Genomic DNA, 13,010 nt, shown 5'->3' on the forward strand with positions numbered 1-13,010 from the left:
CAACCAGGGGCTGGGGACCCCTGTCCCGGCTTACAAACTCAGCGTTGAAGGAAGCCCGCTGCCCTCCTGGCCCCAGACACCCCAGTCCGCCCCAAGCCCCTGGCTTAGTGCTATAACCAAGACCAGGAGACACCTAAAAGCGAGACCCAGGGCCGGGTTTTTCAGCCGCACAGGATAACAGGTTCCAGGTTTTCCTTTCTCTCCCCGCAGCCCCTCCAGGCTCCGCTGCCCCTCTCAGCCCCAGCATCCCGATGGGCTGCAGGACACCAGGATACGGCCAGCCGCTTCCCTCGGGCCGCCCTGGGGCTCCCCCCGGGGTTCATCCCTCCCCACGGATCCCCCCTTCCCAAAAGCAGCGTCGGCTCCATCCCCCGCCGGCTCCTCTCAGCAGTTTTAGCGCTCAGGCACAAAAGATACGGTGCAATTAAAACCCAAAAGTAACCCCCGAGGACCGCCCAGGAGAAAAGCGTGCAAAACCGTAAGAAAACGCCAACAGCCAAACCCAAATCCCTCCAATTTCTGTAAGAAATAAACTCTACCCGCGAAATAAAAGGGCGTTTAACGTTACATGCGTTTCACTTGGATTTTTTTGTTCTTTAATTGACAAATAGAAAAGGCGGGCGGCGTCTGGGCTGGGGAACGGAGGGCAAATCGCGCAGACCTGGCAGGGAGGAAGGCAGCACCGCGGGGAACTCTCCCTCCGTTCCTCCCTTGCTTCTTTTTACAGTATTGCTGGGGCTCCCAGAAAAAAAAAAAAAAAAAAAAAGCTGCCGTTTAAATGGTGCTTTTCTCTCTACCGCCGAAAAAGGGGCTCGTAATTAATGCAGGAATTGGGAAAATAATGCAGATGTGGTTTTATTCATGCGACCTTCGTTTGACATTTAAAAAGAGACTTGTGAAGATATCCGAAACTTGGAAATTTTACCCAGAAAAAAAAAAAAAAAAGTAAAAATCTAGGAGAACTTTTACAAGATTTTCGTTTCTCTACACCTTTTTCTTTTTGACGCACACTTGGAATATATCGTATTTTATGTTCGGTGAATTGTATATTCATCAGGCTGATGAAAACACTTTCCGGCGCATGTATTTGCCAGTTTCTCTCTCTCATAGACTGTAAATTCGCATGGATTTCTTCCCAACCGTTTTTCTCTCTGCAAAACAAGCCGCGGGAGCACTCGGGGTTTTAGTTTTATGGGAGAGGATGCAGAAACGGGACTCTTCAGAGAAACGGACCGCCACAAAAACCGAACAACGGATGATTTCCCCGCTTCGAGAAAAAGAACGACTCAAAGGCCTGATCCTGCTGCCGGGGATGAACCGCCCGGGAGCCCCGTGGGGGCGGGCAGCGCTCCGGCCGCCCCCCGGCTCCGGCCCCGCCGCACGGCGCGGAGCCCGTTTTCCCGGTGCCTCCGTTTGCAGAATTCAAGGGTGGGAAAGGAAGAACCGGCTCCGCCAAACCCGCGCCTCTCGGGGAAAAATGGAAGCGGGTCCGAGCGTCCCGGGGTAGCGGGCGTTATTCCCCCCCCCCCTTTTTTTTTTTGGTTGCTTAATTTTTATTGAGTTTGGGGGTTTTTTGTTTGTTTGGGGGTTGTTGGGATTTTTTTTTTTTGGGGGGGGGGGAGTTGTTGTGTTTTTTTGAAATTATTTATTATTACCTGGAAAACGCCGGCACTCCCGCCAGCCACCCCGGGGGCGGGTGGGGGATTTTGCAGGACAGGGGTGAGACCCGTCCCGTCCCGCCCGTGCCTCCCCCGGGGCAGCCCAGCTGCACCGCGGCAAGTGCGGGAAAAGAAACGGGGCTGTCTCGGGAAGCCGCCTTCCCGGTGCAGGGGGACAAGGAGGAAAGGCAGAGCCACCCACCCACCCCCCCACCCCGCAAAGGCCCCGCGGGAGCGGAGGGGGCAGCTCGGCAGGGGCAGGGACCCCCCCCTGTCCCGCGGCTTGCCCTTGGGGCAGCCGATTTCACGCCTCTCCGGTTGTGGGTCACAGGCCGGGCCCTCGCCGGAGCAGAGGGGACATCGCCGGGAGACGCCGGAGCGGAGGTGGGGGTCAGGGCTCTGTAACTCTACTCGCCCGGCTTCGTCCCCCCCCCGTCTCGGCGCAGCTGATGCCCTCGGGAAGGGGCTCTCCCGGAGGGTGCGGGCGGGGTCTTGCCGCAGGGAGCCCCGGGGCGAAACCTGCCGCAGCCCGGCGGGGCTGAGAGCGGCCACCCCGGGCAGGGCGGTGGCTGGGAACGCTGCCGGTCCCCCATCTCCGCGGGGGAGGGGGGGGGATGATCACTTTTAAGACAAATAAAACCCAAACACCGCCGTCTCATGTTAAATATGGCTCCCCCCGACCTGCGCCTCCAGGCTGCGCTCCCCTTCTCCGCGCTACGCGGCCAAGGGCAGACCCGCATCCCGGGGCGGGGGGGGGAGCAGGGCCCCGCTGCCCCGGCCCTGCCCGCTGCCCTGGCCCGGCGCCCCGGCACGGCCCCCCCGGGCAGCGCAAAACGCGCATGGTGACATCGCAAGACGGATCGGATTTGCACGGCCAGCAGGAAGTACCCGAGAAGTCAGACCTTTATCTCCTCTGGAAAGCATCGTGCGGACAGACAAGCTGCAAACACCCTGAAATCCTTGCGGCGGTTTCAGGCTCCCCAGCCAAGCGCTGCCCCCGTCCCCGCTGGAGCCGGGGGGAACCTTTCCGCCCCGGGGAGGTAGACCGGGCCAAAGCTCCGAGGGAGAGGGCAGGGCAGCCCCGCCGCGGTTAGAGCTTTGTCCTTCGAAACAGCCCACGCCTCATAGTGCCTGGAAGGTATTTCGTTTTTAAAACAGTTTTCTCGGCCATCACCAGGCACCGGTGCGTCCTGGCTACTGGACGCGTGTGTCAAACCGTTGTTGCATTTACTAAACGTGAAAGTCACTTCGGTCGTTTAATTTTCCCGGCCCTAAAATAACCGTATTGCTTCTACCCTGTGTGCGTTCCCCTTGGAAACGTAACGAAGAAGCGCTTTTGGAATTAACTGGCCGCGTGGAAAAGCCTTTCCTGGAGCGCAGAGGAGCGGCGGGTGCGGAACCAGCGCTCCCGAGGCGGTCGCTGCAGTGACGCCCGGTGCTGGGAGAGGGGCGGTGGGAAGGACGACGAAATCCCAGATCGCGCTCGTTTCACCAGCGAACCCAGCACAGTTACAGGCAGAAAAAGTTATAGGCAGGGTAAAATTAAAGCTTTTGATTTATCTGACCGGCTCCCAGTTTTTGTTTCAGCCAGGGGGAAAAAACCCACCTCCAGCGCCCGAGGCGCAAGAGCCAGCTGAATTGTCAGATTCCAGGCACGGAGCCCAGGGCAGGAGGGGAAAGTCCGCGGTGGCATTTGCTGTCCAAGTCCCCCCGCCCCGCTCACCCCGCCCGAGTCACCGGCGGAGGCGGAAAGCGGCGACCGAACCGTCTCCCGGCGCGCCCGCTGTGCTGCCCGCGGCCTGCCTGAAAGGCGGGGGGGGGGGGGGGTACCAAACCGGGAGACCACGGGACGGTTTTATTCCGGGCATAAATAGTCCTGAAATAAAGGGAAGACGCTTCGGAGCTTTCTGGCTGCTGCCTTCGCGTGCTGTGCCCCGGCATCAGCCTGCCCGGCTGCAGCAGCGCTCCCCAGCCGGCGTGCCCGGAGGGAAGGGGCCCGATGCTCTCCTAAGCGCACGGCGGGGGGGGCGGGGGGCCGGCAGCGGCGGGCAGGAGCCCCGGAGGCCGAGCAGCGGCGGCGGGGATGGCCGCCGAGCGGCCGCCTCGCACCTGCCCCGCCGCCGGATCGCGGGGCTGTCCCGGAGGAGCCCCCCCAGCCCCGGCTCACGGCGCAGCAGTCCCGGGCAGAGGCGAGGCCCCTCGCCCAGGCCGCCTTCGCGTCAAAGTCAAAACCCCCTTTTTCTTGCGCAACGCCCGAGGCCGGGCAGGCCGGGGCCGCGGAGCGGGGCTGCCCTCCCCACCAGCCGGCCCGGCGCTGGGAGCGGAGCGGGGCGGCCGGGAAAGGCGTGCTTCGTTAGAGCGTGAAAGGATCGAGGGGGGGAAGAAAAAAGAATGGGGAAAAAAAAAGGGGGGGTGGAGAAAACAAAAAAAAAGGTAGCAAGAAAAGGAGAAGGTTTTAGCTGCAGCAGAGTGGAACGCCTGGACAGCTCCAAAGCCGGTTTTCTCTGCCGAAATCCCGAGGGGTGAAAGCAGACCCTACCCCGGCCCCAGCCACCTCCTGCAGCCGGGCAGTGCGGCCCGCAGCCCCCAGGCCCCCTCCGGGCCCCCCGGTGGGACCCCGCCGCGGCGGACACGCACAGCAGACCAGCTATCACGCCGGAAGGATTTATTCAAGCAGGGCTCGCAGTTTTGTAGCTTCCCTTTCCATTCGTTTAAAAGAAATCACTGGCCAAAAGACCTTGGGGAGCCCTCGGGGACCCGCAGAGATCCCGAGATCCCAGCGGCTCCCGCCGCCCATGATGGGAACGGGGAGATTGGCACAAGTTCTCGCAAGGAAACCCTAATAGGCTATTTCTGGACTACTGGCTCTTAACAAATCTATAGCACCTGAAGTGTTAGCACTCAATTAGTGACAAGGTTTGAAACCCCAGCGTTTACTGGTGAGGTATAAACAGAGTCCCCGGGAGATAGCCGGGAATTAGAGCGGGAGGGGGCCCTGGACATCTTAACCGACTGGGATTAAGAGGAAAACTTTTTTAAAAGGCTCCATCTCTCTCTCTCTAAACAGTCCGAGGTGTCGAAAGCTCAGGGGGAGAGAGGATGTGCTCTCCGGAGCTAATTGCGGGGTTGGGGATTTTTTTTTTTGTTTTCAGCAAGAAAAGTTCAGCAATCCCGGAGAGAAGCAACGAGCGGGTGTGGAAGACAACCCTCGCCTACGAGGGGCTTTTCTGGGCGTGGGGGCCCGGCTCAGTCCCGAGGGGGCAGCGAGAGGAACCCGCAAACCGCGGGAGGCGGCGGGAGGGCGCAGGGCACCCCTTTCCCGCTTTCCCCTTGCAGCCAGGAAAACAGCAGCGGTTTTGCTCACCCCGTCTCCCCCCGCACACCCGCGGGGCCTGAGTCCCGGCTGGATGGGTGGGCTGGAGAAGGTGTTTCAGGGCGCTCCTCCGGGGCCCTGTCTCCCTTTACTCCTTTTCGCGTGTTATTTAAACGCGATTCTCATTTCGCACCCACTGGCCTGCAGTCAAAAGCGACCCCACAGCGGGCAAAAGCGGTGTGGGAGAGCTCGAGGTGCAGGTGATGCCCCCCCTCCACCCCTGCCCCGGGGGCTCAGCCGGGGCCGGGCGGGACGGGACGGGGACGGAGCCGCGGCGCCCGAGGGCAGCACGCAGGGGCCGGAGCTGGGTGAACCGGTCGCCTTTGTCCCCTCTGCTCGGCTGCCCTCGGCCGAGACGCCGTTTGCGGTGGGAGCCTGGCTTCAGCGGGCTGCTGGAGAGCACCGGGAAAGGGAGAAAGCGGGGGGGGGGGGGGGGGGGCGGGGAGGAATGGGTGCTGAGCCCCGACCCGGAAAGTCCATGAGCTGCTGTATGTCAGTAACTTACTCATCAATCAGCCGGACACAGAGCAGACCTGGCCTCTCTTTGCGGAGTGTTTGCTTTTTGACCAATTATTGCGGCCCTGCAGCTCTTTTTGTTGATACAGTAGTTCTAAAAAGTGCTAATGTTCATTTATCAGGGGGCCGAGGCCGGGACTCCCACTAGTTGTGATTCTTGCAAAAATATAAACACGAAGAGAAGGGCTAAGGCTAAAGCCCCCATTTGTTTCTAAACTGCAGTATTAAAAGTGATGCATTGTTGAAGATAAAGCGGAGATAACGCTGTCTGTCTCCAATGAATGTCTCCCCGACGCATTAATGACATTCCAAATGATAGCTCCGGCTTATCGTTCAATTAATCACTTCCACCCTCTGCAGCCGGGCCCACATCGATCGGGAGCCGCCGTGTGATTGGGGTCTGGAGGAAGCCCGTCAGCCCTCAATTCGCAGCAGTTTGCCGGCCGGCAGCCCTCCTCCCCGCGGCCGCGGGGCCGCCCCACCGGGGATGCGCTCCGGGCCCGGGGCGGCCGAGGTCGGACCCCCACCGGGTCGGGGCCGCTTTCGCCTCCGGGTTCAGCGGGCAGAGGGGGACCCCGGGGCAGGCACTGCCTTGCGAGCTCCGGGCCTGATCTGGGAAGGGCGTTTTGGGCCCGGGATGGAGGAAGGGAGCGCTGGACCCCCTTCCTCCCGTCCCGAGCGAGGTGGGTGCCTCCTCGGCAGGCGAACCTGCGGCCGCGGGTCTGGATTTGGGGGGGGGTGGGGATCACTTCGTTATTTTAGTATTTATCTAACCTATCCCGATTAGCTTGTAATAAAAAGGAGGCAACGAGGTTGGAAAGAGCGCCGGGCGGTGCAGAGGGCAAGGGGTGCCGCCGACACCCGGCAAAGTCCCGCTGTAGGCCCCTCTCCTGAGCCGGGCTGCCGAGGCTGCCTCCACCTTCCCCGGGCACATCACCCCTTCTCCTGCAACCGAGGAAAATCCCCTCCGAGCTGTTTCCCAGGGGAGTCCGCAGGAAGAGCAGCCGCGAAGAGCGAGACGGCCGCTTGGCCGCCCCCTCCCCTCATTAAATAGCAATATTTCAGGCCTCCCCATACACACTAATCGCTCCAACTGTCATCGCAAGATCCGGATCTGGTTCGCGAACAAACCGCTCCCAGGACACCAGCGGACGGCTGCAGCGAGAGGCTGCCAGCGCCGGGGCTGCTGCTGCACCGGCCGGCGGTCCCCGGGGAGCGGGACGACAGCCCGCAAAAATATCCTTGCCTAAATTCCCCAGGAGGGAGCCCGAGGGTGCCGAGACACAAAATCTCGGGGGTGGTAAGGAGGGTAGAGTGGGAGGAGGGACAGCATCAGGTACGTTCAGGAAGGAGCAGCCCGGAGAGGGCAGCTGCGGGCAGGTGCCCGCGTTTCCCCCCGCCTCGGAGGCTTTCCTCCGGCTGCGGGAGGAGGATTTGCAAAACTCGCCCTGCGACCCCGCGGCCTCCCCGGGCAGGGCCCGGCCGAGGGACCCCCCAGCTTACCGCATCCCGGCAGGGCTTCTCCGCTCGGCTCCCCGGCCCCTGCCTTATCTCCCACCGCCCTCGGCCGCGCCGGGGCTCGGAGCGGGCGCGCTCTCCCCGTGCCTCTCGGAGCCGGGCGCTCCGCGCCGTAGTCGCTAGAGGAGATTTTTTTTTAATTTTCTCGTTTTTTCTTCGCCCCCCGGAGCCAGAAAGGGCCGTATCGCCCCCCCTCAACCTGTGACTTTGCCGCTAAGGTTTATTTCAGCGACTCCAAGCGCGCTAAATTAACGAGGTCCCACTTCTGCCGCGGGGATGCAGGGGCCTGCGGGCAGCCGTGCGCCCGCCCGGGCTGCGGGGACCCGGCCAGCACCGGGGCTCGCCCGCGGCCCAGCGGCCGGTGGCTTTGACTTGCTCCTCTCTTGCCCACAGGACCCCTGTATATTTTGCGACGCCTTCAACCCACGGTTTGTTTTGATTTTTTTTTTTTTCCCCCCCAGACAGTGCTGGTTTTTTTGTTTGAAAGTTGTACAAACAGGCGGGGGGGAAACCCAACCGGCATTTCCCCCTCCAAAGCCAGGCAGGGGCTGTTTAGGGGCTCTCTCCTCTCAGCTGGATTTTGCGGGCGTGGTGCTCCGTCAGAATATCTGTATAAACCTTATGCGCGGATTTGCCCTTGAGCGCGCTTCACACAACAGTGAACTCCCGATTTCTAGTTCCTGCGATCGGATATTGCAGAATATTAAAAACGAAACGTCCGTTCGCTCGCTTAAAAAAAATGAAATCAGCACATATTTGGCTGATGGTTTCCTCCCGGCCTGTTTATTTAATCTGACTGTATGATAGATGGCATCAGATAGTGGCTTTGTACACATTAGGCCATTCTGGATTTTTTTTTTTTAATGGATCAACAAAGTCAGCGGAGAAAAGCTGGATAAATACAGTGCCGCCCCTTTAAATGAGTGGGGATGTTTTTGAGATGTATTACTATATTAGGTGACATGGAACTTTGCATCTCTCATACCATCACTGCAATGTTGGCCAATAGAAAGCTAAAGTCACCCAAAAACTGCCTAGTCCCTCCTTCCCTTCCCTTATGGTCTGGTCCTACCTGCCTCCAGTGCACAAGTCAAGGCTACTCGCGGGAATGCTATGTGCCCCCTCCGTGAGCCCACGCTCCACCACTGCTCCAGGTTGGCTGCTCCCCACCTACTTTTCCATGACCCTGGGCTCCGGCCGCTGCCCCGCTCTCCTCCGCAATGTTTCCTAGCCCTGTGACAACGACACCCTTCTCGGTCAAGGATATTTTGAACCTGGAACAGCATCAGAGCGGCCTGGCCTCCATGGAGCTCTCCTCGCTCTCCTCCCCCTCCTGCATGCTGGCCACCTTCAAGCAGGAGGCGTACAGCGCCGAGCCCCCGGCCCTGCCCGACCTGCGGGAGGAGCTGCCCGAGGCGCACCCGGCCAAAACCGCCGCCGCCTTCCCCGGCTCCTACTACGTCAAAAGCTACGTGGAAATGGACTCGGCCAAGGACGCCAAGGCGGACAAGAAAGGTAAAGGCAGCGAGTGCCGGCGGGGCTGGCCGGTGGCCTCCGAGCTGAGGAAAAGGGAGGGCAGGGGGAAGGCGACCCCCAGCCCGGGGCCGGGCGCTTGGCCGAGGCCGGCTTGGGCTCCCCGGGGGACGAGGGGACAGCGCGGGGCTGCGGGCGGGAGGCACCGCGCCCGGCCTCGGGGGAGGAAGAGCGCGGGGAGGGAAGGCGTCTTCATCCCCTCCCGGGGGTGCAGGAGCGGGACAGACCCGCCGCGGGGAGCGTCCCACCGACCCCGGCCCGGGAGACCCCCGCGGCTCCCCCGAGCGGGGCTGGGGCCGCGGCCGCGCCGGCTGCCCAACGGGACGGGCAAAGCTGAAGGATGATACGCGAGGCCTCGAGCTTGTCCAGAGAGAAATTAAGAGGCACATCTCGTTTCTAAATCGCTCGGCTGAGTGTACGCCCGTGGGGTCGGGGTGGGGTTCGGTACAAAGGCTACACGCGGTAAATCCAGGCTGTGGCGCAGGCAGGCGCGACTCAAATCAGTGCACGGAGCATCCTTGTTTTCAAAGAAAGAAGAAGGGGAAAAAAAACAAAAAAAGACCGACGGAAAATACTGCTAAAGAGGTACTTAAAGAGCGGGGCAGAGCCGGCCCCGCTGCCGCAGGAGCGGCGGCCTGCAGGGCCAGGGCGCAGCGAGGCCGGGGAAGCGCCGGGCTCGCTCGGGGTGCGCGCAGTTCATTGAACATTGCTTTACTTTTCTTCACTCCCCCCCCCCGCCTTTTCCCTTTGTCCGTTTACTTTGCTGCAGAACTGTGTTCCCTACACAAGAGCCTGGAGCAGGAGAAAAGAGACCTGGAAGATCCCGAGCGCCCCAGACAGAGGAAGAGGAGGAAACCTCGCGTCCTCTTTTCTCAAGCCCAAGTCTACGAACTGGAGAGAAGGTTCAAGCAGCAGAAATACCTCTCGGCTCCCGAGAGAGACCATCTAGCGAACGTCCTAAAGCTCACCTCCACCCAGGTGAAAATTTGGTTCCAGAATCGAAGGTATAAATGCAAAAGGCAGAGACAGGATCAGACCCTCGAAATGGTGGGCATCCCTCCCCCCCGGCGGATAGCGGTGCCGGTGCTGGTGCGCGATGGGAAGCCCTGCCTGGGGGAGTCTTCTCCCTACAGTTCGCCGTACAATGTCAGCATTAACCCCTATAGCTACAACGCCTACCCCGCGTACACCAACTACAACAGCCCCGCCTGCAACGCCAACTACAACTGCAACTACCCGTCCATGCAGAGCATGCAGCCCTCGGCGGCCGGCAACAACTTCATGAACTTCAGCGTAGGGGACTTGAATTCGGTGCAGACGCCCATCCCGCAGGGGAACGCGGGGATCTCCACGTTGCACGGGATCCGAGCCTGGTAGAGCTGCCCCGCACCCAGCCTCCTCCCCTCCGGGCACCGCGGCCACCGGCGAGACCCCGCGGCCGGGGATGGAGGGGCTTCGCCCGCGCCTGCGAGCCGGTCTCGGGACATTTCCAGGCTGCGGGGGGATGAGGACAGTTCGATGTAGCAGCCCGGCGGAATTCACTAGCGTGGCGGCCATTTCCAGCGGGGAGGTCTTCAGTACTCCGTGCGACGGCTGCGGTCCGTGCGGGCACCGCGCAGGGAGGCTCGGCGCTGCCCGCACCTCCCGACCCGTGCGCCCGGCCCCGGCGCCTCTCGCTCCCGCTTCCAGCGGGCTCTTCGCCCCGGTAATCCCCCTCCTTCCTTCCTACAAAGCAGCCGGTCATTTTGCTTGACTTGATCCCAACAACAGCTAGCCCAGCCCTGCAACTCTTTTTTTTTTTTTTTTTAAATTTTTACTCTATACTAATTATTATTGAGATCCACATTTAATTTTTGCACTTCTCGTACGGTCCCCGCCGTCCGGCCAGTTCAGCATCTCGCCAGCCCCCAGGTCTCCCCTTGCGAGGCTGCTAACGCCGGCCTCGGCTGCGCCCCGCAGGCGCCCGGTGCCGGGCCGGGAGCGGGGCCGGCGGCGGCTCTCGCCAGCGCACGGATGAGGACAGCCCCCCCACCGCACCCCGGCCGAGGATTACAGACACTCCGAGCTGCCAGGTCCCCGTAGGGTTATGCACTAAAACGTGAGTTAGTATGGAAATGCACTGTCCGCCCCTCGCCCCGCCGCCCGTTCGTACGTGTTTCCCTTTGCTGTATAAGCTGATGGAGATCAGCGAGTTGTCATTAAAGTGAGTGGCTTAACCTTGCGCGTCCCTGGCGTTCCTTCTGCGGCCCGGGCCCCCCAGCATCCCCCGGCGACGGCGGGGTGCGGAGCCGCCCGCCCCGGGGGCTCTCACCGGCCGCACGCTGCCACCTCCTCCGCTCCGGGAGCCTTTCCTTGCCGGTCTCTCCCCCCCCCCCCCCGCTTTGTGTAGCCCTCCCGTAATTTCAGCAATTCCCGTTTTGACGCGTGCAAACGGTGTTTGCATTTTAACGTCTTTCAAAACTAATTTAAAACCCGCTTTTTGAGTCCACAGCCCGGGCAGGACTGCGAGGCACCGGCCGTGTCCCGTCCCCAGCCGGGCTGGCGTCGGTGACCCCGTCGCTCCGGGAGTGGGGGGCGAGCGGCTGATTTCTTCCGTGCACAGAAAGACAACGCAAGGGGGGTACAAACACCCCAAGCCATAAATCTGGGGGATCGGGCTCTGCTGGAGGGGAACTGCGCCCAGCGCATCCCCAGGAGGTTTCGGCAGCCCCTCCACCCCCTGTCCCCATGGAGGAGAGGGGCAAAGGACCCCTCGCCTGCCCCCAAACTGCCCAGGGGCAGCGAGAGGGGCTCCCCACCGCCCGGCTCCCCGACTCTCCTCTGCCTCAGCCCCAGCCCCTCGGCCGCTTTTACGGTAGTCGCTATCAAATGTCAATTATTGGGAGTGAGAAACAACAAACATTGTAATTCAGCGCAGTCAAAACATCCTCTGAGTGTCTGAGATTGTCCGGCCCGGTGATAAGGCGATTAGGGGAACCTGCAACCTCTCCTGCCTTGGCCATATCGGCCCCATCAGTAAACAGGGATGGAGACAGGGTGGCTGTGGCCCTGGGACATAGGATGAAAGCCTGCCGGTGAATGGAAGCCGCCTAGAGCCTCTATCCCTCCTTCCCAAGGGGACCAACCTCACACACACCCTGAAGGTAGGATTGCACAGATAAGGGGCTCCGACCTCCTTCCTATCTCTGCAAATGGAAGAGGAACCCTGGATGCTGCTCACAAAGTCCTTAACGCAGTGTGGAGCATAGACACCTGTCTGGGGCTCAGAGCTGAGCAAAGGGTGGCCTTCTGCCACCCCCCAAGGACAGTCTGCCTCAGGGGCACTTGCCCCAGTGAGGCAGAGGGACTTTGGGCCTGTTACAACAAAAGGGACCAGAGCCCACCAGCCTGAAGCACAGGCACACAGCTGCCTGCCCCTAAGTGCGCAGGAGCTGGGGCCAGCCCCACAGCTGTGCAGCCCGGGAAGAAGCAAAGGCTACTTCTCCTCCTCATTTGAAACCTCTCCAATCCTGGGATCACTGGCTGCATGTTGACTTTTGCCTTCTTCCCACACAATCTTTGAGTTAGGAGGGCACACAGACATCAGCAGGTGGTTGAGAGGCAGCAGGTTAGCCAGAAAATACTCTGCTCTAAGAGGGCTAAAGCCATCTACTTTCCTGAGAGCCCCAGAGAAAGAGCATGGGAGGGGGCAGGAGAGACCTGGGTTTAAACTTTGCCACTGTTGGATGCTGTGGGGGAGTTGCAGTTTAGTGCTTCAGTTTGCCTGATCTGTAAAATGGGCACAATGCTGCCATCCCACTCTGTGATGCTGGCATCACTGGCAGTCAGATCCTGTCACTGCAGAGCTTGGCCAGGATCAGAGCTCACAGGGAGCCCTCAGGAGACAGGACAAGTCCTGAGTTAACATGAGGGAAAGCACTAAGATTAGCCAAAACTTGAATGATTACTTTCATAAGCTGGCCCTGAGTAGGGCCCTTTATTAAGTGGTCTATCAAGGCGGACTGCACTGAGACTCCAGGAAAAACCACAGGGAAAAGTAACTCCACACATCAACACAGCACCCCTCTCCACATGCTCCGAACATCCTTTCCCTTCCTCAGATCCCTTAATTTCTTCAAGTCTGTTTATTTTCCTCCCCTAATACCTCAGAGCTACAGCTATCAGGGAATCTGTCTGGTGGGAATTGGCCTGCTGTTGCTCTGCGAAGGCTGTTCTGGGCATCAGCTTTGGGTCCGATTTCCAGGACTGCACTGTGCTCATTCTCAGTAGGGATGGATGTACTACAACCCCTGCGCACAGCGCTGCTCACACGCTCCCCTCCTCCCCACGCTTCCCCATTCCTGCGGGAATTGCATCACGAGCAGATGCATGGCAGGATAAAACAGGGGCTTGGAACAGCAGCCGGAGCCTTG

The 13,010-nt window shown here is 60.5% G+C and overlaps 1 protein-coding gene across 1 annotated transcript; it reads left to right on the forward strand.

The window, feature by feature from the left end:
* Positions 1-8,142: 8,142 nt before the first annotated feature.
* NKX2-5 (NK2 homeobox 5) lies at positions 8,143-10,808 on the forward strand. The gene is made up of 2 exons (XM_059825403.1): positions 8,143-8,580; positions 9,368-10,808. Exons 1-2 carry the CDS (start codon positions 8,286-8,288, stop codon positions 9,973-9,975), a joined length of 903 nt encoding a protein of 300 aa, XP_059681386.1. The 5' UTR covers positions 8,143-8,285; the 3' UTR covers positions 9,976-10,808.
* The last annotated feature ends 2,202 nt before the right edge of the window (positions 10,809-13,010 follow it).

Source organism: Gavia stellata, chromosome 16 (assembly GCF_030936135.1).
Source record: "Gavia stellata isolate bGavSte3 chromosome 16, bGavSte3.hap2, whole genome shotgun sequence".
NCBI classification, from domain to species: Eukaryota; Metazoa; Chordata; class Aves; order Gaviiformes; family Gaviidae; genus Gavia; species Gavia stellata.

Excerpts from the sequence above, each read along its gene's own strand:
- NKX2-5 (XM_059825403.1), top strand. The coding sequence starts at position 8,286 with ATGTTTCCTAGCCCTGTGACAACGACACCCTTCTCGGTCAAGGATATT. Across the intron at positions 8,581-9,367 it reads CGCCAAGGCGGACAAGAAAG|AACTGTGTTCCCTACACAAG; the intron begins GTAAAGGCAGCG and ends ACTTTGCTGCAG.